Genomic DNA, 27998 nt, shown 5'->3' with positions numbered 1-27998 from the left:
AGTCTAGGTTATTGATTGTGATATTGAGTTCTATAGTTTCTTTATTCAACTTTTGTTTGGAGGATCTGTCCAATGGTGAGAGAGGTGTGTTGAAGTCACCCATAATTATTGTGTTGTGGTCTATTTTTTCCCAACATTCACCTTCAGCCTGTGTATGTCTTTTCCAATCAGATGTGTCTCCTGGAGGCAACATATTGTTGGATTTGTTTCTTTAATCCATGTTACCAGCCTATGTCGCTTTATTGGAGAGTTTAAGCCATTAACGTTTAGAGTTACTATTGATATATGGTTTGTACTGCCAGCCATGTTTGATTATTTATCTTTTTTTTTTTTAAATTTAGCTTGTTTATCCATGATTAGCTTTCCCCCCACCCTCTGTCATTACCGAGGCACTTCCCACTGATGGTTTTCGTTGTTGTTTTTCATTTCTTCCTCGTGTAGTGTTTTGTTCAAGACGCTTTGCAATGCTGGTTTTCTGGCTGCAAATTCTTTTAGCTTTTGTTTATCATGAAAGATTTTTATTTCGTTGTCATACCTGAAGCTTAATTTTGCTGGATACAGAATTCTTGGTTGGCATCCATTGTCTTTCAGTGTTTGAAATATGTTGTTCCAGGATCTTCTCGCTTTCAGTCTGTGATGAAAAATCCGTTGTTAACCTTATTGGTTTACCCCTGAATGTAATCTGCCTCCTTTCTCTTGTAGCTTTTAATATTTTCTCTTTGTTCTGTATATTGGATATCTTCATAACAATGTGTCTTGGCATTGGTCTACTGTGATTTTGTGTGCTTGGTGTCCTGTATGCATCTACAATTTGTATGTCCGTTTTCTTTTTTATTTCTGGAAAGTTTTCTGTAATTATTTCATTCAGCAGGTTACTTATTCCCTTGGTTTGAATCTCTGTACCTTCCTCTATCCCAATGACTCGTAAGTTTGGTTTTTTTTATGTTATCCCATATCTCTTGGATATTTTTCTCGTGATTTTTTACCAGCCTTTCTGAGTTGGCTAGACTCTTTTCAAGATGATATATTTTGTCTTCATTATCTGACATTCTGGCTTCTACTTGCTCCACTCTGTTAGTGATACTCTCAATTGAGTTTTTAATTTGGTTTATCGTTTCCTTCATTTCTAGAATTATTGTTTGATTTTTTTAATAATCTCTATCTCCTGATAAAGATGCTTAAGTTCTTCTTTTATCTGTTTATGTAATTCATTTTCAATGTGTTCTTTCACTGTTTGGATTTGCTGTCTCGTATCCTCTTTAAGGTTCCATTCCATCTGTCTAAGGTATTCCTTGAGTTCTTTATATGACCATTTTTCTGGTGACTCTAGGTCCTCCTGGGTATTCATAATGTATTCCTGGTAAAATTGAAATGCCAAAAGATGTATCACTTTTATTTGAATCCATTATGCAGTGTACATTTCAGTTAATTTCTTTAGGGGTCTAACATCTAATTTATGTGCACTGTATACTGTTTTTATGAATGTTTTATTTTATATACCACATGCAAAAATGTCCATATGCACTATTTAAATGTTTTAAATAATATATTCCTTCTTTATAATGCTAAATCTATGTGAATACCATATTATTTTTATAAGTCGGTGCCCTGACTGGTTTCATTTTAGAATTAACAGCTGCTTCATGATGTTGGTTATTGAGCAGAAATAGGTAAAAGTGGCATGGCTGCACTTATTTTGTGTGTCATGGTTGAGTAACAGTAGGTGGTACAATTAGGCAATTCGTAATAGTTTTACTTTGGTACAAATAAACACTGTATAAGTATAATCAGTATAATTGCATTGCTGTGTCTGGCGCTTCATTGTATAAACTTTTGTAATAAAAGAACTTTAATGTTCTAAAATAATAATAATAATTAAAATTAAAAAAAATAAAATTAAAAAATTAAAAAAATTTTAAAACATTTTAAAAAGAGTTAAAGAACAACAACCAAAAAAAGATGAAAGTGAAAGAAAAAAAAACCCAAATTAAGAAAAAATAATAATAATAAATGCAGTCATAGAGTTCGATTAACTTCTCTTCCAGTAGGTGGAGCTGTGCCCTCTGGGCCAACCTTCTCCTCTCAATAGGTGGGAACCAATCACTGTGCAGCAGCTCTTCCTCCCTGACTGGGCGGGTCTCCAATCCTGAGTGCCTAGGGCCTTCTCTTGTGTTTCCTCAAGCCAGGCCCCGCTCACCTGTGACGCTCACCACAGTACTGGCTACATGCCAGGTCTGCTGCTCCTGGGAGCCCTGTTTTCATGCACGCCTGGTCACACTCTCCCTGTTTGCCTCCTTCAGACCCTAATTTTGTAGAGCTTGGGGCTGAGAACTCCCAGTGAATTTGCTTGCCCTCCAGTAGCCACGCCCCCAGTAGCTGGTGCAAGGGACCTCAGTTGTCAGCACTGGTGGGAGCGGTAGCTGGGAGTTCCGCGCCTCGAGTCCTGCGCCACTCCTGATTCACTCGGTCTGGCTATCACGCTCAAGGGAGAGCTGGGAGGGGCCCTTAAGGTTTCCCCGCTGTGTGGAGAGGGATGGCTAGGGGGTTACACACCTGTCGCCGCTGGTTTCAATGAAATTATCTCCTATGCCCGTGACGTCAGTTCTATGCCATGGTGGTATCCCATGCAAATGGTGTCCGTTCATTCCCTTTGCCAGGTGACCAATGCAACGGGTGGGTCCTGACTATCTCTCCCAAGCCCTGTTTCAATCCTGTGGCCACTGCCTATGAAGGCTCGGTTGGCTTTTACCTCTGTAAGTTCAGAAGGGTCGACCAGTTATTTCAGTGGGATCATTAGTGCTGAGTCATGAGAAGCAGCCTATCCGGGCTTAGTGTGTGTTCTGAGAGGCCCAGACTGTTCGCCCCATATCCACGTCAGCTCAGCATTGCCTAGTGAACCTGAGCAAACAGCATTTAGACAGTTTATGACTCCCTATGCCCACACAGCTGAAGGGGTCAGAGACTTAATCTCTCCACGCCCGCCGCCATGTTGGATCTCCGGGATGATGAAGAATATTTTCACTACCACCAGCTTCTTCAACTCGCTGCCCGAAGCGCAACTTGTGGCCACGCCACCGCACTGTACCTCCTCGGCTGGCCATCGCCGAGGCCGGGCCATGCCACAGCGGACCAGGTCCCAGCGCCCCTGAGCAGCCGAGCCCCGCCCCCGGGCCGCCCCCACGGAGTCCCCGAGAGGGCGCCGGCGCTGGAAAGTTTCGGTGCCAAATGGTGGCCGGAGGGCGCTGTGGCAGCGGTGGGGGCGGGGCAGGGGCGCTGGTGGCTCCTCGCTCCCGAGCATGGAGAGTGGGGGAGCTCTACTGAAGACAACCTAGGGGCACTTAAACACCGAGTCACATTCCCAGCCCTATTTATTTATTTAGACACAGTTTTTCTAAATTGCTTAGGGCCTTGCTAAATTGTTGAGACTGGTCTTGAACTTTCGGTCCTCCTGTATCAGCCTCCTAAATTGCTGGGATTATAGGTATGCAATACTACATCTGGAGAGAAAATCTTGATTATAATTTTTTTCTCCAATAAAGAGGAGGCAAGGTCATCAGCTAAAAGTAAGGAAGGGTCAAAGATGTGAAGAATTATGGTTTGAATTAGCTACTCATAAGAGATATGTGATTTGTAAAACAAAGATAGAATTTGGGTCAGTTTGCAGATACCAAATTATATGATTGTTCCTGCCACACCGAACCAGAAGCCTGCTATAATCCACTGAAAACACCAAAAACACCATAATGGACAAATATATCTTAAGACTATAATTTGTTTGTGTTAAAAATAATCACTAGTTCACAAGTGAATTTATTGGTAATTCAAGCTAAATCAATGTTATTCTTTAGATATTAAGATTGGTTGGCTGACTGATTAATTATAGTGGGAATTGAACCCAGGGACATCTCCAGTCCTTTTTAATTTTTTGTTCCTGAGGCTGTTCTTAAACTTGTGATCCTCCTGCCTCAGCCTCCTGATTCACTGGGATTATAGACATGCACAATCATGACCAATTTAGGTATTAGATTTTTTTTTTAGTTGCTCAAAACTTTACAATGATCTTGACATATCATATATCATACATTTGATTCAAATGGGGTATGAATTCTTATTTTCCCATGTGTACAGATTGCAGGATCACATTGGTTATACAGCCACATTTATACATACTGCCATACTAGTGTCTGTTGTATTCTGCTGCCCTTCCTATCCTCCCATCACCTCTCTCTACCCCTTCTACTGTAACACATTTCTTTTTTTTCCCTTTCCCTCTCAGGTATTAGATTTTTTTTAAAGCCTTTAATTTTAGTTGTAGGTATTAGATTTTTAATAGCAACTTTTGTCTAAGACTTAAGAATATATAAAAAATATTTGGAATAATTATTGTCTTAGTCCATTTGTGTTATTTTATCAAAATGCTTGAGTTTGGATAAGAGCAACTATTAATTTTTCAGTTCTAGAGGCTGAGAGGTCTAAGATCAAAGCATTGGTTGGGCTGGTGTCTTGTGAAAGTTTGTTTTTGTAGAAGACACCTTCAGGTATCCTCATCTGCTCAGTGAAAGAGCAGAAGAAAACAAACCTTTCTTTCTTTGAAGATTTCATTTCTGAATATTATCATATTTTGAAAGTTTCATGAGTCAATTTGAATGTCAACGTGATCAGATTAAGAGGTGCTGACAATTAAGAGCCTTATGGGTGTGTTGGTGAGGGTGTGTCTAGGAATGATTGCATGTGGGAAAGTCAACTGAAATGGAGACTTTCCCTAAGCATGGGCAGCACTGTCCAATAATGATGGCTTGGATGGAATAAATGTTGGAAGAACTAGGAAGCAGCAGCAGATGCAAGCTAAATGCTTCTTGAACAGGTTTTTGATTGCTGCTGCTATTGTCTGAGGACACTGGACTCTTGCTTCTTCACTCTTCCAAAGCAGATTCTGCCAGTGATTCTCCAGTAGCCTTCGATCTCAGACTAGGGTAGCACTGTTGATCCCTCTTGTTCTGGGGCTTCAGCCTCTTGGATTGCACAGCTACTGGTTCTTCCAGTGCTTCAGCCTGTAGACAGTCATTGTGGATTATCCAGCTTCTGGTTACATAAGCCAACATAATAAATCCCCCTTTTATAATTATACTTCCTGTTGATTCTGTTCCTCTAGATAACCTTTACTAATATAAACCTAGAATTCTAGGAGACACATTCAGGCCATAACAATCAGCTCATAAAATTGGTAAAATCTATCAGTAACAATGATTGCCTCTAGTGAGGAGAACTGGTAACCCAAACATGAGAGGGGAAAGATATTTATTTTTCACTATGTACCCTTTTGTAACTTTTGAATTTTATGCTTATACATAAAAATATCTATATAAACATTTATCCACAAGTGCACTCCTCTGCAAGGTGGTAAGAAGACAGGGATCTGGAAAATGTGGGCCTTCTGTGGTCTACCCTATACCAAATGATACCTACTACTGGTGATTTTTCAAGCCATATGCTAAACATCAGTTAATCAGAAAGATATTTTCCAAAATCTCTGTAGTAAGATTATGAATTATTTTTCACCAGTATTCAAATTTTCTATTGTCATGTATTCATTCATTCATATATTCTTACGTGGTAGAAGAGGTTCGTAGTTCTCTGGAGTCTCTTTACTAAGATCACTAATTTCAATGATGAAGGCTTTGCCCTCATGGCCTAATCACCTTCCAAAGGCCCAATCTCCTGATACTATCACCTAAAGGGTTAGGATGTCAACATATGAATTTTGAGGAGACATAACATTCAGCCTATTGAAGCAAGTCTAGAGATAAGAATATAATCCAGTTAGGGCTAGGAACGTAGCTTAGCAGTGGACTGATTGCCTAACATGAGTGAAGCCTATCTCATGAAGTTCTATCTCAGCAGCACACACATAGGTACACACACACATAAACACCATCCAGGGAAATAAGAATAAAATGTGCAAGGAAATATTTAGTGGGAGAAAATGCCAGAAAGGAATGCATGAGTCACACTGCCTTGAAGAGTACCCTGAGACATGCACTGGGGAGCCACTGAAGTTTGTGAAAAGAAAGTAACAATTTCTATTCACATGTTAGGAACATAATATGTTTTAGGCTCTCTGATGACATATAGAACACAGACTCTGAAGTTAAGCAGACCTTCATTTGGATCTTCTCTTGTATTCACAGTGTCCTTTGGGGCAAATTACTTAACTTCCCTGCTTCCCAATTTCATCAAGTCAAAGTAGATTTGACAAATGAAAGTAATGAACACACTTGCATGGTACATAGTAACTGGTAATAAATTATAAGCATTATTCTTATGGTAACCTGGAGGATATATTAACAAGGAAAAAGATTGGATAGCCTAGTTCAAAGACTAATAGAGTCAAGTGAGAGGTGATGAGGGTCCAAAATATTAACTAATGACTATTGGAACAGAAATGAATGAACAAACATAAGATCATGGCATCTGGTAGACAAGAGGCCAGGGATCCTAAAAACAAAGAGTTATCTGTGCCAATAGGTCAGTAGTTCTCTTTCCATTGTTAAAGGGTATTATTAGTGAAAAGAGATCAGAAAACAAAACTAATTTTTAAAATTATAAAATATTTAAAATGTACTTAAAACATAGTAAAACAGACATCTACATACTTACCATAACACAAAAATCACAACCTCTTCCAAAGGAAGGAAAAAGAAGTGGAGCTATTAGTCTGCATAATTCTTGAGAAACATTCTAGCCTTCTATAGCTGAGAACTAGTTGTATTTAAAGAAAAGTAGCCAAATATCTTCAGGTTAAGAAAGGTCTTTCTCTTTCACAGAATTAAAAAAAAATTCTTGAAGGAATAGTTTATTAAATTAAGGGTAAGAAATTTCTATTTGTTTCATTAAACAACGATATTAATGAATATCATTAAGATAGCATAATGTCTCAAAAAGAAAGAAAAATTATAGGATGCTATGATAAAAACTCAATAATTGGATCATAAAACATCATGGGAACTCTACAGTCTTTGCTTAAATGGGATCAGATGGGAAAATCTAGTCTAACCTTACAAGCCCCTAGTACCTCCATCAAAATCTGACATTGGTTAAGGATCCAGTTTCAGTATGGGTATGACTTTCAGACTGTATATTCTACTAAGTATGTGCTGTCTTCCATAAAATGACACAAATATAAATGGAAATACTTAAAGTGATTCATTCAGGCTTTTAGTGAACATTATCACTATGAGTTAAGTAAAGAAATGCAGACAAATGGAGGTCATACACACCCATCAGACAAGGTGCTGCTCCTTTAGTCAAGCCACTTCAAATTCACACCATGGCATATTTAAAAGATATATACTTCAAGATCATTTAGAATCACTGTTGGCCAAGTAGTAGTACAAATGTAAAACTGGCTTTTGCTAAGGATCCATTATATATATATGTGTGTATGTATGTATGTATGTGTATATATATATATAAATAAAATCATAGTACCTACCTACAATTACTCCTGTGACAGTTATCAACATGACTATTCTAAGAGATGTCCAGAGAGCTGGTGAGAAATTACTTCTGGTGTGTCTGTGAAGGTCCTTATGGAAGAGATTAGCTTTTAAATTAGTAGGCTAAGTAAAGATTCACCCTCGGGCTGGGGATGTGGCTCAAGCGGTAGCCCGCTTGTCTGGCATGCGCAGCGTGCTGGGTTCGATCCTCAATACCACATAAAATAAAATATTGTGTCCATCTAAAAAACTAAAAAGTAAATATTAAAAAGATTAACCCTCATCAATGTTGGTAGACATCACCTAATCCATTAAGGGTCTGAAAAGAGCACAAAGGCAGAGATAGAACAAATTTGCTTTTTCTTCCTTTTTTAAAATTTTTGTTTTGTTTTGGTGTGTGTATTTGTGTGGGGGGGGTGGGGGGTACTGGTGGTTAAACACAGGCCTCACACATGCTAGGCAAGTGCTCTACTATTGAGCTATATTCCCAGGCCTCCTTTTATTAAAAAAATATTGAGATAGGGTCTCACCAAGTTGACCAGGCTGGTTTTGAACCTGCAGTCCTCTTGCCTCAACCTCCCTGAGTAGCTGGGATTAAGGTGTGCACCATCATACCCAGCTTCACTGTCTCTTCTTAAGCTAAGAATTCGTTTTTTCCTGCTCCTGGGACATCAGAGTTCCTGGGTCATAAGCCTGTGCACTTGGACTTACACCACACCTGGTAGCTTCTATAAAATTTAAAATTAAATATGTAACTTGTATTATATTTCTACTGGGAAGTATTAACCTAAAGCTTAACTTACATATCCAGCCACTTCTGGGATCAAGTACACTCTAATTCATACTTATTGCTATGATATACATAGTAGAAATGAACACTCAGACATTTTTTAAGAAAAATATATTTAGAATATATATATTTTTAAATGACATTGTAGCTGAGCATGGTGGCACACATCTGTACTTCCAGGAACTAAGGAGCCTGAGGCAGGAGGATTGCAAGTTTGAGGACAACCTCAGTAATTTAGCAAGGCCCTAAGCAATTTAGTAAGACCTTGTCTCAAAATACAAAGTAAAAAAGGGCTGGGAATGTGACTCAGTGGTTAAGCAACTCTGGTTTCAATCCCCAGTATCAAAATCAATCAAATAAAATGACATTGTATTTGATTACACTATGGTTCTGTGAAGGACAGAGTAGTCTCAACCCTATTTCCTTAGATAGGAACCAGTGAAATCAATTGTAAGAGGCATTACTTTTCTGCATATGTATGTTATGGTGTGGATGTGAGGTGTCCCCAGAAGCTCACGTGTGAGACAACACAAGAAGGTTCAGAGGAGAAATGACTGGGTTGTGAGTCTTAACACAATCAGTGAATTAATACCCTGAGAGGGACTAACTGAGTGGTAATTGGAGAGGTAGGGAGTGGCTGGAGGAGATGGGAGTTGGGGCATGGCTATGGGGTCTATCTTTGTAAGTGGAGTCTCTCTCTACTTCTGGATCATCATGTGAGCCATTTCCCTCTACCACACTCTCATCTTGAGCCCTGAGGAATGGAGCAGGCCTTCTATGGATTAAGACCTCTGAATCCCTGAGTCTTCAAATAATCTTTTCCTCCTCCACAATTGTTCTGGTCTGGTCTTTTCATCACAGCAGTAAAAAAGCTGACTAAAGCAATGTACATATAAATAATTACAAATGAGGAAGGAAGATGTATATTTATTTTCTCAAAAAAGATTTGACCAAGTTCCACGTTGAAAGTTTTCCCATCCATAAATTATATTACTGTAAACTTAATGGCTTCAACTCATTTTTGTGAGTTAAATGTTCAGGTACTGCTGAGCTGGGTCCTCTGTAAGACTGAAATAGTGGTGTTAGCCAGGACTGAGTTCGACTGGAAAGGATCTACTTTTATGTTCGTGTGCAGCATTCAGCTCTCTTCAGTATGACAGATGATCCTATTTCTTATTTAACTGTTTAGAGTCTTCCCTCAGATCCTTACCACACAGTCCTCTCCACAGAGAAGCTGACAACACAGTAGTTTACTTCTTCAAAACCAGCAAGGAAAAAAGACAGATGTTACAATTAATTAACATAATCAAATATATGTAACCGCTTATATCCTATCATCTTTGTTATATTATCAGTATAACACAAAGTTAGAAGCAAACTGCATGGCCCACACATTCTTGAGGGAAAGGAATTATCCAAGGGTGTGAAAGGGGTTAAGTCCTACACAACAGAAAACTGGCTTAGGGATAAAACTTAGGGAAAGATGTCATAGTGATGCCCAAACTATCTTTGAGAAGACCATTTTTAACTAATGCTTTTAAATGACCTGGAAGAGAGGGAAAATAACAAAATCTCCCAGTTTTCTAAAAGAAATACTTTTCTAAATAGTGAAATATCATGGCAATAAGAAGCAAAGACTGGTCAATGCAAATAATAAGCAGCAACAGTAGCAATATCACTGGCAAACAGTATATGGACTTAGAATATCTGAGAACTAAGATACAGAAGCAAAAATTGAAACTATATAAAAGTCCTGGTGAAATCAATGGGAAGATAAGGTGATTGACTTTCTTCAGGAATTTCAGAAACTGGGGATGTTCAGGTAGTGCTAGCCAAAGGATTTAACAATAGCAGAAGAAAATTTGCTCACTGCCCCACAGGAAAAAAAAAATGAGTACATGGTGAAGTTTCTCTTTTAACAGAGATTTACAATAGTCTAGAAATAAATAAATAGATAAATAAATAAATAAAATACTTAGGAATCAACTTAATGAAAGAGGTAACAGACCTCTATAATGAAAATTACCGAACACTAAAGAAAGAAATTAAACAAGACTTTAGAAGATGGAAAGATGTCCCTTGTTCTTGGAAAGGCAGAATTAATATTGTCAAAATGACCATACTACCAAAAGCACTATAGCAGGTGGTGCTGAGGATCGAACCCAGGGCCTCATGCGTGTTAGGTAAGTGCCCTACCACTGAGCTACAATCCCAGCCCCTCATTTGCTTTTGATAAATATTTTTTAGCAGTTATTGTTTTAGGGAATGCACTAGGTGCTTGGAATAGAGTATGAGCAAAAAACAGGTGAGGTTTCAACTCTCAAAGAGCTTGTAAGTAGTAGGGAAAGTTTGGGAATAAATAATTATGCAAATAACCATGCAATTATTAATGGTGAGTGCTATAAAAGACAAGGATAGAGGGTTTTGAAAAAAATATAATAGAAGAATTCAATTGAGCCTGCAGGGTCAGGATTGCAGAGGTAGTGAAGGTAGGGGTTCTACCAAAAGTTAGAGAAAGTACTTGCCAGCAGAGGAAATAAAACATAAGGACCTAAGGGGAAAAGGAATTTAAGTTGGACTGCAGTTGATGGGAGGCTAACATGGCTCCAGCATGGTGGCAGCTTAAAATTATAGAAGCAATCATGTAGGGCATGGTAAGCCAAGTCAAAGATTTTTAATTTTATTTTAAGAAAAATACAAAGCCACTAGAAGATTTTAAGCAGAGAAATGACATATTTTCATGTCCCTTATAAGTTGACACTCTTATAACTATTGGAAATTTGATTGAAGGGGCAAGTTTAGACATAGAATAGCCACTGAGGTTTTTTTTTTCACAGTCATCCAGAGATATCAACCCCTAGTAGAGATATGGAATTTTCAAGGATGACAACCAGATTTCTGGCAGAGCCATTTGGGAGGACAAAGTTACTACTTACTATTAAAAGGAAAAACTAAGTGCAATTAAATGTGGGGGGTTCAAGAGGCTTTAGTTAGGAGATGAGAGATGCTCCCTTCTCTTGTCTATGGTAAAACAAGGATAATAAAAGAATGTAGAATTAGGTAATGATTGAACCATACAACTTTTGCTTTTTAGTACATTAATGCACTGTGCTTTAGGAAATAAATATATCTGCTAGAGAAGCAACCAAGATGCTACAGAGCAATCTTTTTGGACTTTTCCTATAATTTACTTCTCAGTGAAGCAAACTTATTTTGGCAAAGTTCCCCCATAATCAACTCTAGCAAGTCAGTACTAAGCAAACCAAGCTTGATCAATCTTACCTCCATCAATGTAGTAACTATCAAAAAGTGAAATCTTTTTGCCAGGACCAAACTAAACAAAATTAAAATCATGAATGACCCAACATTTCTTTTAGGGATTAAGAGAATTTCTAAATTCTTGTTCTATTACCTGAGGACAGCAGACAATTGTTTTTCTAAGCAAGAATAAAGCTTATTTTTTTAAAAAAAATATATTTTTGTAGTTGTAGATGGACACAATACCTTTGTTTTATTTGTTTAATGTATGTGGTACCAGGGATCAAACTCAGCGCCTCACGCATGCTAGGCAAGTGAGCCACAGCCCCAGCCCCAAGAATAAAGCTTTATCTACCAACATTATTACAGCACGATTTCACCATCATGAAAGTGTTCAGATTATGAATTTATCTTCTGTATTCAGGTTATATAAAATTTATTTGTCCAAGTGTTTTGCTTTTTCATGCTGATTGGACTGTCAGGACAAACATTGTGAAGCTGCTAGAAATAGTACTATGTCTTAAACACCTTTCACCTGTAATGTACATTCAATGAGTGTTTGCTGTATAAAGAAATGACTATTTTGTGGATTATAGTTCTAAGAAAAAGATGCAGAAATATGATAGTGACTTCAATGTAGGTAAATATCCAGATAAATAAATTGGAAGATAATTCAGACCATACTAATGAAACAACTAGGTTCTGAATTATCACAGTGTAATAAAATAACTTGTTTATAGAAAATAACTACTTTGTGTTCCAAGATAGTAGCTTAATTCAATGAACAATAAAGAGAGACTATATTTGCCATGATTTTAGAAATGTAGTAAATAGAGTTCAAATAGAAGCTGTTGTTGACTATGACAACACAAGTAATTTATTTTTTTCTTTAAAGGAGTTCACAAATCACTATTTGTTGCCATGCAAAAAGAACTCCTTAGGTTTACAATGCTTAAAAAGGGGCAAGGGTGGGGCTGGGCATGGTGGTACAGGCTTGTAATCCTAGCAGTTCTGGAGGCTGAGGCAGGAGGATTGTGAATTCAAAGCTAGCCTCAGTGACCTCAAGTACTAAGCAACTCAATGAGACCCTGTCTCTAAATAAAACACAAAATGTGGCTGGGGGTGTGGCTCATTGGTCGAGTACCCCTAAATTCAATCCCAGATACCTCTGCAACCTCAAAAAAAGGGGCCAAGGGTGAATAATATGAACAAAGGTCACAGAGGATATACTCAATAGACAGGGACACTGAAAACATAGTTGAGTTCCAAAATTGTTGAAGTTCAATTGCTCAACTAAGATGGAACCCAGTCTCTGAAAAGCAATGTCTAATTAAGGTTTGAGGTGTGCATTTATACAAGTGGTTCTCAGGAGAAACTGGCTTGACCACCACATCAGAGGTCCACCTGATACAAGAGGGCAGGTTGGGTGTTGATGGGGAAGCTCCAAAGCTCCAATGCCTGCCAAAGATAAGAGTGCAGCCCTGATAGGGTCTAAGATCTCAAAGTGTCTATCAAACTGTTGAGTTTTTAAGTCCAGTGGTTAAAATCAGTAACTAATATGGGGGATCTGATAAGGTATGAGGAGCCATTCCCTGAGAGTTTGCTCCAAGTTCCCACATATGTACACAAGTAATTTCTTATGCTACAAACAAACAAATCAGAGAGCAGTAAATATAAACATTCAGAATTAGGTTTATTAAAATACAAAATGGATTTTTCTGGCAATGCATATAGCTTTTCGAAAAATCTATTCAGTTAAAGACAATAATTAAACAGTTATTCAAATTCTATGCCATTAAAAGAAAGGAAATATTCCATAAATTATGCAATTGTTTAAAATCTCTCAGCATGTTTGACTTATCATTTGTTTCCATAATTTTTTAAAAGCATGGTTAAACTATAACCTCAGTGGTGCCTATTGAATGATCCACAACAGGGCATTCTAATTTTTATTATGCAATCATTTATAAATTTTGGATCATTTACATTTATGTGTAAACAACACCAATGATGACTCAGGAAACCAATGCTGTATGGCCCTTTCCAACAGTGCCAAGGTACATAGCCTAACGTGTTTTTTTTTTTTTTAAGACTTTAAAGACTGAACTGCAAGAAGGGTTGCTCATTTATCTCAGTGACAGAAATTGGTAGTCTCTTCAGAGGGAAACTGGCAGACTCAGGAGCAGGTCTGGAAATAAGAGTTGATTTTCACTGGCTAACCTCCTAATGTTTTATTTTCTTAATATATATACTCTTTCCACATGCATGTATAGCCCTATAATAATCACAAATCACAATTTAAAAACAATAACAAAGTTAGTCACATGATGAAACAAAACCATATAATTAGTTTTCTGCATCTATCTTGGAGATAGAGCTTTTCCCAAAGTTCCATAGAACTTAGTGATAGTCATACTATTAAATTCTCTATTATATAACAAACAAAACAGAAACTCTGTATATGCAAGAGGAACAAGTTAATTCTCTACGTTCCCAGGGTTATGATACCAAAAATAAACTGAACTCTTTAAAATGAAGATATTTTTATTCAAAAGTGTGGTTCTACCCCATGACTTTTTGTTAAAGCTAATAAAGAATACAATAGGCTAAACTGAATTAAATTCTCTATTTTTTCATAAGTTTTGAGCTCCAATGAATGTATCATGAGTAGTAAAAATGCATTAAAATCAATCAGAGAATCTGGGTGGTTTTTGAAGAAATTAAGTCACTGAGAAAGAAAGAATTGTCTGTATGTAGCACAGAAGTTAAGATGGTAGGAAATAAAGCAGGCAGAACTTAACTACCTCAGATCCAGGGTCCCAATTCACCTAGAAAAGAGCCTCAGATAAATTCACTAATGTTATTTTCGTTCATCTGTGGATCAGATGTACTAGTAAATTAACTTTAATTAATAAGAGTGGGCAAGGGCTGTAAAGATAGCTCAGCTGGTAGAGTGCTTGCCTCGCATGCACAAGGCCCTGGGTTCAATCCCCAGCACACACACATAAAAAAAAATCTAAGAGATCAAGAACAAAAAAAGAGTGGGCAAAGAGACCTAGGTCACCCACATTTCCTTTTTTGGCGAGGCATGTCTACTTAGGGCTCTAAAATCCAGATGAAAAATTGCTTTGAAGTCTACATCAGAATATAGGACTTACATTGTCATAAAAATCTGATTTGAAATTTTTTTCTCACTTTTAACTATGTTGATTCAAGAAATGGAATAAGTTCTAATTTTAACAACTTGCTGACAAAGCCATTCTTTTTCCTTTAAGACTTTTGAATAAAATGTTTTCGTGCAAAAATATTTAGGGTTAGGAAAATTTTCCAAGATGATCTATACCAGAATGTAACAATCTCTGTACATAGTTCAAATATCTCTCAAATTGCTCATAATAGTACATATATGTGGTTTTCAATTCATATGGGTTTGAACTGTGTACTATAGTTTGGAAAATCTGCCATAGTATTGTGAATTGAGTGTGTACCTATTCACTTCCAAAGTACACAGTCACATACACGTACACATACTCAGTCTATGTCACTATATTTCAGATTTTATCTTATCCCATTATAGTGCCTTCTCACAGTAGAACATATCCATCAATTGAACAGATTTTATCAAGCTTAATTTTCTTGGTTTGTGTTAGGAAAACAATAGTCATACTGAATAAGCTTTTTTAAACTACAAACACTCTCCTACCTTAAGAATGATTGCTCTAAGTTTACCATTCAATTCTTCCTCTAACAGCACACTTTTCTTAGACATATTCCTCATACCTTTATAATGGCAAAATTTCAACCTTATAATAATGCATATGTGACGTTAAAAAGATTGTTATAATAAAGTTGGAATGAGTGTCTATATAATTATAATGTTTCTATAATATATTGTGACATTTGCTACTATGTATTAAATTCATTTTTATGGTTTTGGCTTCCAAAAAATTTATTCACTATTCACAAAATTATAGTTAATCTAGTAAGGTGTCAGTCTTTGGACTGAAAGTATACATCTTGAGATTTAAATTTTAATTATCTACTGAAACAACCACAACATTCTTATATTTAAAGCAATCACCTTTACTAAAATAGCTGAACAACATTTATTGCTTAAAAATTTTAAAAATATTTTTAGCTATAGATGAAAGCAATACCTTTATTTTTTTATATGTTGTGCTGAGGATCGAACCCAGTGCCTCTCACATGGTAGGCAAGGACTCTACCACTGAGCAACAACCCTAACCCTTTGTTTAAAAACATTTTAACCCATTTTCAAAAGTAAAGAAAAAGTAAAGAAATTCAGCAAGGCCACGTGGCACATGCTTGTAATCCCAGCGGCTCAGGATGCTGAGGCAGGAGGATCAGAAATTCAAGGCCAGCCTCAGCAATTTAGTGAGACCCTGTCACAATAAAAAAATCAATGGGCTAGGGATGTGGCTCAGTGATTAAGTGTCCCTAGGTTCAATCCCTGGTTAAAACAAAACAAAACAACAACAAAAAAAGTAAAACAAATTCTGTTCCTTCATTAACAACCTTGGACACCACTGCTATTGTGGTCCTCAGCGCATGAATCGTATAGTCAGGTCATAGAGTGGGAATCCAAATCCTGCTACCAAGATTTTTAGTTCTTTTCTGACTTCTTTCATTTTGTTTTTGAATTCTTATTCTTTTATTTCTTATATAATTTCCTGATTTTTTTTTTTTTACCTCACTCTGAAATAATGCAGTGTGTTGGTACTGCTTTGTGAGTACATTTTCCTGGCATACTCTTATCTGCATGGATGTTGTTTTACTCCTTATTTTATTTCTTTATTACAACTTTGTATGACATCTAACCTGGATATTTTCCTGTTGCTCATTTTTGCATGAATTTAGTTTTCCTGGACTTTAAGAATAAAGCATTATTCAGATAACCTTAATAACTTGGTTTTTAAAAACATGGGAGCTTGGGCTGGGGTTGTGACTCAGCGTAGTGCACTTGCCTAGCAAATGTGAGGTCCTGAGTTTGATTCTCAGCACCACATAAAAATAAATAAATAAAACAAAGGTATTGTGTCCAACTACAACTAAAAAATAAGTAAAAATTTTAAAAAATCATGGGAGCTTGCTTTCAGCAGTTTCTGACTCTGTTCCCTTATCCCATTTTAGTTTGGATCTTTCTTTCCTTCTCCATTATCCCTGTTTGACTGCATTTTGACTGCATTTCTAGTCACTTCTCCCCAAATGTGAGGTCCCAACCTGGAAATAAAACTTGTGGATCAATTTCAAAAGTCTGCTAAACTAAACTATTCAGAGGCTAAGGTTGTGGCTCAGTAGTAGAGTGCTTGCCTGGCAAGTGTGAGGCCCTGGGTTTGATCCTAAGCACCATATAAATAAATAAACTAATTAATTTTAAAAAAAAACAAAGATATTGTGTCCATCTACAACTAAAAAAAACATTAAAAAAACAAACAGCTTGCCTAGCATGTGTGAGGCCCTGGGTCTCAGCACCACATTAAAAAATAAATAAATAAAGATATTAAAAACAAACAAACAAACAACAACAACAAAAAAAAAAAACTATTCAGTCCCCTACAGGCCTCTCCTGGAGATTCTCATAGTCTTCTACTTCGGTGTGATTTTGGACAAATTGCTCATTCTTTCTGTGCTTCCCCTTCCTCATGGGAAAAATAGGAGAGTAAATAGGAGGGAAAAATAATAGGATAATAAGTTTTCATTCAAAGTGCTTAAAACCTTGCTTAACACTGAGTACTTTTTGAATGTTAAGTGAAATATCCATCTGCTCCTTATTTATGAACTCACGTGGAAGTTCTACATGCTTTCAGGTTAGCTGATGGCAATTCCCCACCCCAGTGCTTCGGAAGGCCATTCCTATGCTAACCATAGATAAAGATTCAATTTAACCTATCAACATAGTTTACACTAGTTTGGTTTTCAATAATATTCCAAGAACAGAAAGCTGCTAAGTGTCATCCTAATAAAAACATAAATGCCCTTTGTTTCTACTGCTGATTTAGGAAATGGTATTTCTTGTTATAAGTTTCATTTTTCCTTTCCCTTGATTCTTTAGGGATGTGGAGGTAACTGTATTTGCATATAATCATATAGGAGTTTTTTCAACACCTGGTACCTTTAGCCAAGGTGGTAAGCAATCTTTTTAGAAAGGCTCTGTGAAACTTAAAAGTTCAGAACATTTTCAAAAGACTAAAAAAAAAAAAAAAAAAAAATGGGGGGGGGGCGGATACTGGGAATTGAACCTAGGAGCGCTTTACCACTGAGCTACATCCCCAGTTCTTTTTATTTTGGTCTCACTAAGATTGCCCAGGTAGGCCTCAAATTTACAATCCTCTTGTCTCAACCTCCCTGCTTGCAGGATTACAGGCATGAGCCACCATGCCCTGTGGAATTTTCATTTTTTGAGTTTAAGCAAATCATAAGCAGCAAATTCCTGTTACCTATAGTCAAGTATGCTACTTCTTTAACCTATTGGATCTGATTTTTTTCCTTTTTAAGTAACGTTTCTGTTTTAAACATACAAACAAACAAAAAAAGCTAACCAACCAGATTTTTGGAATTCAGGTTTCCAAAAAGTAATTCCTTATACCATTATAGGATTTGTCTTGGAAAATGTGACTCAAAAAAAGTGGAGGAGAGACTCATGAAGACTGAAAATAATATATATTCCTGGTTTGAATTCTGGACAAGATTTTTTTCCCTTTCTTTTCTATAAATTAGAGTATTACTGGGAAAATGTAAATGTAGGATAGATATAATTTTGTATCAGTTTTTCTCATTTAGGTAATTATTCTGCAATTATGAAAGAAAATGGAATGGAAGCATTTGGAGCATAAAAACATCATGCCTGCAATTTACTATCAGAGGTCAGACAAAAAGAGAGGATGTGAAAGTCAATGTGGTAAAATACTAACATTTAGAGAATCTTTGTGAAGGATATATGGGAATTCTTCGTACTATTTTCTTATAACCTTGTATTTTCTTACAACACTGAAATTATGTCAAAATTATGTTTTTTAATAGTTGAGGGGTTAAGAGCAGAAGGACAGTAAATTAGTGTCCTTAGTCTCTTTGAGCATATACAGTATCTGTGAATGTTACATGTGGAAAGCAAGAATCTTATTATTATTATTATTATTTTTAAATTTTAGCCATTTTATTTATTTATTTTGTTTTTAGTTTTCGGCGGTCACAATATCTTTGTCTGTATGTGGTGCCGAGGATCTAACCTGGGCTGCACGCATGCCAGGCGAGCGCGCTACCGCTTGAGCCACATCCCCAGCCCCGAGAATCTTATTATTTTTAAAGAAAAGTTGAGGACTTTTATATACCTCACATATTTAGCTAGTAGGCCAAAACAGAATCACCACCTAGTGGAATTAATGGTATCCTAGTGAGATAATAAGGTAAGCTAAGACCATTAGATAGGCGCTATCAGATTGGCAGAGATGAAATTGAGTTACTATGCTCAGTTAGCTTGTGGGGCAATGACAATGCCTGTACACCCTTGATGGGATTTAGATTGATATAATCTAGTATGATCTTTCTGAGGAGCAACCAGGTGGTATGTATCACATTTTAAATTGCTCTCAGCAATTTCACTTCAGAAATTTATCCTAGGGAAATAGTGGGGCAGGTACACAAATATGTATATTCAAACATGTTTACTCTATCACAACAAAGAACAGAAGGCAACATGTGTCCATCAGGAAGTGATTGATTAAATTAATTAAGATTTACCCATATAAAAGACTACTCTTCAGCCACCAAAAAGTATGATAAATTAATGTCTCTCTATTAAATGAAAAAGCAGGTTTAGAGTGGTATATAGCGTGATCCTACTTACATTTAAAGTGCTTATTTATATTTAAAATAGAAATACTATACAAGCATTTTTTGAAAAGGTTGAAAAAAAAAGAATTGTAACTAGTTATAAGAATGTACTCTATACCATACTAGCAGACAACATAACTTGCAGGAACTAGAGCAGAATGAAAATGTGGAGCTCCATGTTTCAAACCTAAGAATTTCAAGATAGTGACAACAGAGCATTAAGCCAAGCATGGGACTCTATGTGATTGTATGGGTCACATGTTCATAAAGCAGTACCTGACTATACACTTAGATATACACTAAATTGTATTATATATTACACCATAAAACATAGGCTAAGATACACACTAGTAAGTTGTTGTATATGGATAGGTGGGTAGAAATATAAAAGGTACTTTATATTTTCCTCTCTTTCCTGTTTTTTTTTTTTTAGGTCAATACAGTCTGTGATATAAGCAACACAAAGTGTGTTTATCCTATAGATCAACTCAGTGCCAATAGAGTGCCTCCAAGAAGACTGACAGAAATCCAACCAGTAGACAGAGATATGTGGCTCTTAAAAGATATCTATGACTAACCTGAATTACTTTTTTTTAAAAAAAAGAGTTTCACATACTAATGATTATTAGGATAGATAAATGCAAGGTGATTTTTCCTCCTTTCACATGCAAAGTAGAAGTATAAGAAAAGTAAGAATAAAAATATAAAACTTAAGAATTTTCAGTCCTTAGAATTAATTTTTCTAAGGTATTTAATTTAATAGCTCTACCAGGTCACCTGGGTATTGATATCTTTCTACTGTTCTAAAGGGTCCCATGATAGCCACGAATTAACAAAATAGTAGTATTATTAGTCATTAGTTGACTTGATCTTCCCACAGTTAAATGTTTCCTTTGATGCTTCTATTTATAAGCAGAACTAAAAACCTGGGAAGTCTAATTTGGGATCAGTATGGTAGCTTATGTTCTGCCATGTAGAACATCAAGGTTTGATTAGGCAGATCTTAGCGCTGTAGCCAAAAGGCAAGAGTACAAGACATTCTAATATCTAATGACTTATAAATAAGATGGCCTAACACTTACCAGGTTCTCATTCTCGTTAGTCATATAATCAGCAACCTTCAACAGGTCCTAATAAGAATGTTGGAATAAGCATACAGGTGAAATGACAAAGGTTTCTAGGATTTAATAGTGTGCTAGAGTGAGAAAAACATTAAAAGATTTGTTGTTAAAGATTTTTCTGAAGTTCATCATTAGGTAATCAGTGACAACTAAATCTACGTGACACATCAAAAGCTATAAACATTTGACTTTGTAAGTATCTAGAGAATCTGTCAAAACTCTTATTTGAAAAGTTCTCCAAGACACTTCAGGGTTTTGTATAACATGGTGACAAACTATAAATAGAAAGTTGATGAATCCTATGAGGTGTGTATTTCAAGACTAATTTATGTGCCTTGAAAGTGTTCAATTTTGTACTATTTTTAAATTCTCATTCCAGAATTACATGTGTATACGTGGTACCATATGTCACATATAATGTATGCTCAGTAATAGAGACAAAAAAACCTAATAAATGCACCAGAGAGTTCTACTTATATGTGATTATCCAAAGCAGTCATCTGTTTTAGAGCATCAGTTTGTCTTCACTAAAGTTATTAAAGCCAGTCATATTAACAAGAATTTTTACCAATCTGTTTAGTACTACTATTCTCAAATTTCCAAGTATGATATATTACTAAAGGTAGGAATCTATCATTTTCACAAACGAAAGTAAAACTCTATTTAATGATTTACCTTTGGTTATCTCCATAGATATTTATCTGCTTTTATCTTTGTTTTATGATGAATTTTTTTGTTTTAAATGATTGTTACATATATAAACGTTCATCAAGAAGCACTTAACAGTGTCCTATGAAGACTAAATGGGCTATGACAATATAATTTCCAAGACATCAGGAACATGAAACAATTCTTATAGACATTATACAGGGATGACAGAGGATTGGAATGGAAAGAAGGCAAATTCATGAAGATGTTCTATTTATTTATTACAATTCTGTACTTACTCAACAAGGGATGTAGGAGAAAAGAATGAAGAATCAAAGATACCTAACATTTCAACTCAAGAAACTGAGTAGCACAATTAGTAGAAGTGATTGGGTATTAATGGATTTTTCCCCATTGTTATGATTGTGAAGGAATCTTTGAACAGGACAACTAAAAATAAAGATGCTAAATCTGTATTTCTGTTTTGTTTGTTGGTATCAGAGATGATTCTAAGAGGTTGGTCAGATCTGGCAGGAAACCCCATTCCTCTGTGCCTGTAGGGGCAGGGCCTGAGAAAGAGACTAGTAGAAGTAAACTAGCATGCCTGGCAAATAGACTGGAATTCATAAGGAAGAACAGTTAATGGAGTCACACTTTGCCTCTTTGGGAATTGACTCAAGAACTGGGACAAGTCTGAGCCTTTAAGGAGCTAGAAGGGCAGTGGCAGAGTAATATAAGATTTAAGCTAACACCAAGAAACTCAAAATAGACTTAACAGGCCCAGTGGAGCCACTTACTGTGAAAAATGCCATAAACTGGTATTGGAGAAAACTCAAGAGAAAAATTAGACACAGGGAAAACATTGCGTAAATCTATTAAAATATGCAATTAGATGTTATGGCCTAGAAGATTCTGTTCTTAAAACATTATTTGGTACATTTTTGAATAAGAGATATATAACCAGGACTTACCTATTCATTATAATTGTATGACATATGATCTATTACTGTGATGCACAATTACTCTTATTTTAACTTTGCCCTTATCTTAAGCCTGCCACCTTATAATAAGCTCTGTTAGGGCAGTTCTCAAAGGATGTTTAAGGACGTAAAACATCATTAGCATCACCTGAGCTTCTGCTAGAAATTCAGCTCTTCAAAGGCTATGCAGGCCTACTAAAACAGAAGTCCTAGGGACAGAATCTCCCAATTTGGGTTTTAAGCCTCTCAGGTGATTCTGATACACTCAGGTTTGAGAAACACTGTCTGTCTTCAGAACTAGCTCTTTATAGAGATCCAGCTGAGATCTGTGTGAGAGGCTAGGGAGGCAGAAGGGTCAACTAGAAACAGTGAGGTTTTTCAACTAAGCAGACCTAGAATCAAACTAGAACTCCAGCACCCTCTAGTTGTGTAGGATCTTAAGCAAGTCACTTAACTTCCTCATAAAGAAAATAGAAACAATAATACCTACATTGAAAGGTTACTATGAATACTGAAGTTTATGTATCTCTGTGATAATCAGGAGTGTTGACTGTAATGTCAGGCCTAGTTCAAAATGTCAGCTCTATCACTGCATGATTTTGGGCAAATGACTACACCTCTGTGCTTCTATTTTCTCATTTGTAAAGTGATTACTCTTACTTCACAGGGTTTGAGGATTCAATGTGTTTATTTGTGTGTGTGTATATATATATATATGACTTATATAGTGTATATATAAATTTATAGAATTGTTTAGAGAATACCTGCCCCATAAGTGCTCAATAACTGTTATCTCTCTATAATAGAAGAAATACAAATACAACAATAATAATAATCAATACCTCATGCAAATAAAACACCTACCTTGACTCGAATATAGTAGATATTCAATAGTTGGTAACAGTAATTATTACTGTAACTATAGAATTCTTTCCCATAAAGTGTAGGATTGTAGAGTTTCTAGTATATGGGGACCCCTGATACCTTCACATATTATTTATATTCTAATGTCTTCCCTCTCCTCTGAATAACTTAAATAATAATAATACCAATATTTATTGCCTTTTCTTGATAGTATACTATAGTTAGGTAATATGAAACGATTGGGGGAGACAGTAAAGGGTATATGGGACCTTCTTGTACTTTTTTTTCAATTCCTGTGATTATTTAAAAATAAAAATTTTTAAAAATAGGATTACAAATGTCTGAAGTAAGTAATCAGATGGACATTGGGGGGAAAAACTCAGTTTTTCTCCAATTAAATTGTCAAAACTAAGTTTGTTTGTTTATATTTGGTAACAGGGATTGAAATCAGAGGTGCTTTACCACTGAGCAATACCCCAATCCTTTTTTTTTTTTTTTTTTTTTTTTGAGACAGGGCCTTGTTACGTTGCTGAGGCTGGCCTTGAACATTCAATCCTCTTGTACCAGCTTCCTAAGTCACTGGAATTACAGGTGTGTACCACCATGCCTGACTCAAAACTAAGTTTTTAAAGAAATAAGATAAATAAATACTAGGTGATTCACTTCTCTCATTTTAATATTAATTTTTAACTCATCTTCATCTTTTCATTCAGGACTTTAATATTAATTTTTAACTCATCTTCATCTTTTCATTTAGTCAAAATAAAGAAGTCATCTTCTCCAATCTCCCGAGGTTATAAGTCAGAAAAGTCTGGCAATGGAGAGAAAGGAGCAAAGTCCTCTAATACCTGGTAGATTTTACTTTCGGAGAAAATAAGGGGACATTCCTGTATTAGCCTATTTTATATTCGATTAAAGAAACACCTGAGGCTGGGTACTTTCTAAAGAAATTTTAGAAAAGAGGTTTACTTAGCTCACAGTGGGGAGGCTCAAAGTTCAAACAGCAGAGTAATGGCTCTGGTGAGGACTCCCCAGCTTTATCACATCAAGACAGATGGCATCAGGGACAAAGTGAGTGTGAGAGGGAAAGATCACAAGGTGTGACAGATAGTCAAAGGGAGAAGAGAGGCCAGGTTTGCATTTTTTACAACAACCTAATCTTGAGAACTAACTCAGGGTCACATGAGAACTACCTTAATCCCTTCCCAGGGCAATTACCCATAACATCTAATCAACTCCTACTAGGTCCCACTTCTTCTCCCCACCCCCTCAGTATTTTTTTTAGTTGTCAATTGACCTTCATGTTATTCATTCATTCATTCATTCATTTATTTATTTATTTATATGTGGTGCTGAGAATTGAACCCAGTGCCTCATACTTGCTGGGCAAGTACTCTACCACTGAGCCACAAACCCAGTCCCTAAGTCTCACTTCTTAAAGGTCCCACAACCTCTCAACATTACCACACAAGTGACCAAGCTGCCAATACATGAATATTTGGGAAACAAACTACATCTAAACTATAGCAATTACCAAAGATTCAATATTTTTCTCTAAAATAAGATCTAACCCAACTGTCCAAGCAACATGTATATTTCCTTCTTTTTTTCAGCCGGTACTACCCAAAATATTGCTCAAGAAATCATACATAATTGAAAGTATTCCCCAAATATAGACTATAAAATCCATATTAGAGATTCTATAATCCTCAACTTAATGTATACATGAATAGTCCAAACTGCTGAAATAATTAAAAATTACAATTCCTTTTGAGATGACCATCTATACCAACTGAAAGCTTGTGTGAGGTTTCACAATCCCCTCAACAAATCTGTTGCAGAACAGAAAACTTCTTTATTCAAGACTTTAAGAGAACTTCATGATACACTGAAAGCAAATATCTCTATAATATTTTAGAGTTTCCCTATGCCAAAAATAATAAGTTGAGTATTAAGTTACCTAACATTGAATAGGCTATTGGAAACAGGTCTTAAATGTAGAGTAGGTTTTGTAGTGCTTGGTTATAATAACTATATTTCATACACTCCAAAAGCCTCTTTGTTAAATTAGTCCATATTTTTTATAGACTTGAATTTTTGTGTCCCTCCCAAAATTCATGTTGAAATTCTAATCCCCTATGTGACAGTATTAAGAAGTGACACTAAAGGTAATGAAATCATGAGACAGTTTACTCTCTCTGGCGGCTCTCTACCACACGAAAATATAAAGAGAAGATAAGCCATCTACAAGCCAGGAAGAAAGCCCTCACCAGTTACTAGATCTGCCAGCACCTTAATATTGGACTTCATGTCCTTCAAACTGTCTGTTTTTTAAGCCACCAAGTATATGTTTAACTTATTATAGCAACCCAAACTTAAATAATGTCAAAATGGTATTAATAGTTCTGCAGTTTACTACTTCCTTAGTTCAACAAATTAAATTTCCCAAACCTCCTAACCAGACTTAGTTCTATCATGTCTTGCCAATTAGGTGGCCAATCTGCATTTAGAACTATTACCAACTCCCTGAAAAACTTCCTTGATAAATTATTTATCTTCTATATCAGAAGAACTGTAAGTACAGACACCAAACATGTAAACTTGTTGGCAAAAAACTAGTAACAACTTCAAGTGAAAAACTTAAGCCAGCAAACAGATTACCTATGAATTATAATTAAACTGTCTTAACAAAGTGTATCCATCTGCTTTTAAATGTGGGGGCAGGGCATGTCTTGCCCTGAATCATGTCTGACTTATTCCTTAAATTTTAATCCTGAAATTAGTATGGATATCAAATCAAAAATTTTAGATGAAACAGTGTAAATCAGAAGCAATAACAACTCAATGTACATTTACATCAAGAAGTGTTAACTTGTTTTTCAACTTTAGAGACATATATTTTAAAAAGCTCAAATTCACTTGTTGCACCTGACAAATAGTCACCAAGAACATACAATGTGCTGAGTACTACTGCATTCTATATATACATAGTGTACAAAATAAATATGATCCTTGATTTCAAAGAGCTTACTGTCTGGAGAGGAAGGCAGACCTCAGCCAGACATTAGACAAATAAAATTATAAGATGTGTTTAAATATTATTTGGATTACATCTCTCCCAGTTGGTAACAGTCGTCAAACCCATTTAAGGAGAATTCTGCAAAGAGAATTTTAGGCTGTTTTATTATCAGATATAACCAGTTGTAGCTGGGAGACATGAAGACCTACACAACAGTAGCTAATTCCATGAACTTCATCACAAAAACTATCATAAAATTTATTTCCAGAAGTACAAAGTATTCATCTATACATGCACGTTGACAGGATAACTTCTAATAGCAGAATAGAATTCATCAATGCATTTTTTCCTTGAATCCTACTTATGAACAAAATATGATGGTGAAAAGCACACATGCTTTACAACTTAATTTTCTTATCCTAAACTTTTAAATACATCAGTACTCTAGCATTCAAATATAATACTATTTCAATTAAACAAGTCTCTGGGAAATAAAAATTTACAATCTTACCAGTTTTATTTTAAGGTCTGCATTTAATTTACAATCAAGTTAATCTTCGGTGTGAATTATTTCTAGGCACAGTTTGTTTGCTAAGTTTATTTTCTAAAGTTTATTTTTACCTTTCCTTCATTGTAACACCTTCAAGCGACTTCAATAGTATTCCAGTGCTCTGAGTTCTATAAACCCACTGACTTTCTTTAAAAAAGCATATATGTATAAAATATAAATATATATATACATATAAAACATGTGTGTATATATATATATATATATAGAGAGAGAGAGAGAGAGAGAGAGAGAGAGAGACACAAAACAAACGAAAACCCTCCTTTGCCTTAAAAGTGTTTAAGAAACGCTTCCACTTTAAACGTTTATTTCTGTATTTTGCTCCACAAAATATACCAGACAGGACCAAAAGTTTAAAAAGTTCCAGAAAGGGTTTGAGTTAGGATCTCTTCCTCCTACCTTGCCACATAGAAATACATTCAATGTCTCGGTTCCCCGCTCGCACCCTAACTGCATTTCACCTAACACTGTATCTTTGGGATACTGCATCTTCTTTTTTGAAAAATCTGAGTACATTCTTTTGTGTTTGCGTTATTTTTGCCCCTGCTACCCTTGGAATTCATTTCTTTTCTCAAGAGTTACAATGTTATATGGCTGTGTGCCACGATCCCCGCCCTGTATAAGTTTTCATTTTGTGGCCAAGTAACTTCTTCAAGTTTCTATGAGGAAACACCTAGGAAGCGGTATCATCACAGGCTCATCAACTCTACCTAGTTTCCTACCTGTTGCGGGTACTCAGGATAAATCCAATTCATCTAACGGACCGCTTTTCTTTTCCATCACCACCCTCTCACTTTGCTCAGCGCCTCCGGAACGCTTGTAGCCCCTGCCAGTCCTCAGCTCCAGACCTGGCCCTTGGAGGTCTGGCCCTATCCGGCGTGGAGCCAAGGCGCAGGTCTCTCTCCTCGAAAAGCGAGCGGAGCGCTCAAGAAATGCCCTGGAAGAGAGGGCGCACCAGAGGAGAAAAGAACGTTTCTTTGACCCTGGACCCCAGACTTTTGGGGCTGCCCTGACAACAGCAGCAAACCAGCTTGTCCCCACCCAGTCTCCCGGCTTCTCCTTCTTTTACCCTCTCTCCTCGGAAATCTACTTTCTCTCACTTCCTCGCCCTCTCTCGGGAGACACTGGGTCCCGCCCAGCGTTACCCTCACCGCAGCCCTCCTTTCCCCTCCCCTCCCCACCCACTCACCCAGCCCTGGGCCGTTTCCTCCCAGCGTCGCTTTCTTCCCCTTTCTGTTCGCTCTCCATCGTCCCTTCTGATTGGCCGAGCGCACCGGAGCCTGGTTGGCCAATCGGCGAGCTGGACTGGTGGCGATGGGCGTGGCCGCGGCGCCGGGGCTCCCATATCGAGGCTGCCTCCCCCTCTCAGCCGGCCGCACATTCCGCCGCCGTTGCCGCCGCCC

The 27998-nt window shown here is 36.5% G+C and overlaps 1 protein-coding gene across 6 annotated transcripts; it reads right to left on the bottom strand.

Moving 5' to 3' along the window:
• Positions 1-546: 546 nt before the first annotated feature.
• LOC144376311 (uncharacterized) lies at positions 547-27998 on the bottom strand. Of its 6 annotated transcripts, XR_013436623.1 has the most exons (4): positions 27785-27998; positions 27318-27532; positions 20478-20525; positions 9198-9542 (listed from the first exon to the last, which is right to left on the bottom strand). XR_013436623.1 is itself a non-coding variant. In XM_078043591.1 (3 exons), the coding sequence occupies exon 3, from the start codon at positions 3296-3298 to the stop codon at positions 2933-2935; it is 366 nt and encodes a 121-aa protein (XP_077899717.1). In that variant the 5' UTR covers positions 3299-5051; positions 27318-27532; positions 27785-27922; the 3' UTR covers positions 1988-2932. The 6 variants fall into 6 exon arrangements, 4 of the variants coding, with proteins under 4 accessions (XP_077899716.1, XP_077899717.1, XP_077899718.1 ...); XM_078043591.1 differs by lacking the exons at positions 9198-9542; positions 20478-20525 and adding an exon at positions 1988-5051 and having other exon boundaries at positions 27785-27922; XM_078043592.1 differs by lacking the exons at positions 9198-9542; positions 20478-20525; positions 27785-27998 and adding exons at positions 1988-5051; positions 27665-27757.

The sequence above is a fragment of the Ictidomys tridecemlineatus genome, chromosome 3, assembly GCF_052094955.1.
Source record: "Ictidomys tridecemlineatus isolate mIctTri1 chromosome 3, mIctTri1.hap1, whole genome shotgun sequence".
In the NCBI taxonomy this organism is placed as follows: domain Eukaryota; kingdom Metazoa; phylum Chordata; class Mammalia; order Rodentia; family Sciuridae; genus Ictidomys; species Ictidomys tridecemlineatus.
This window is presented reverse-complemented; position numbering and strand designations above follow the sequence as displayed.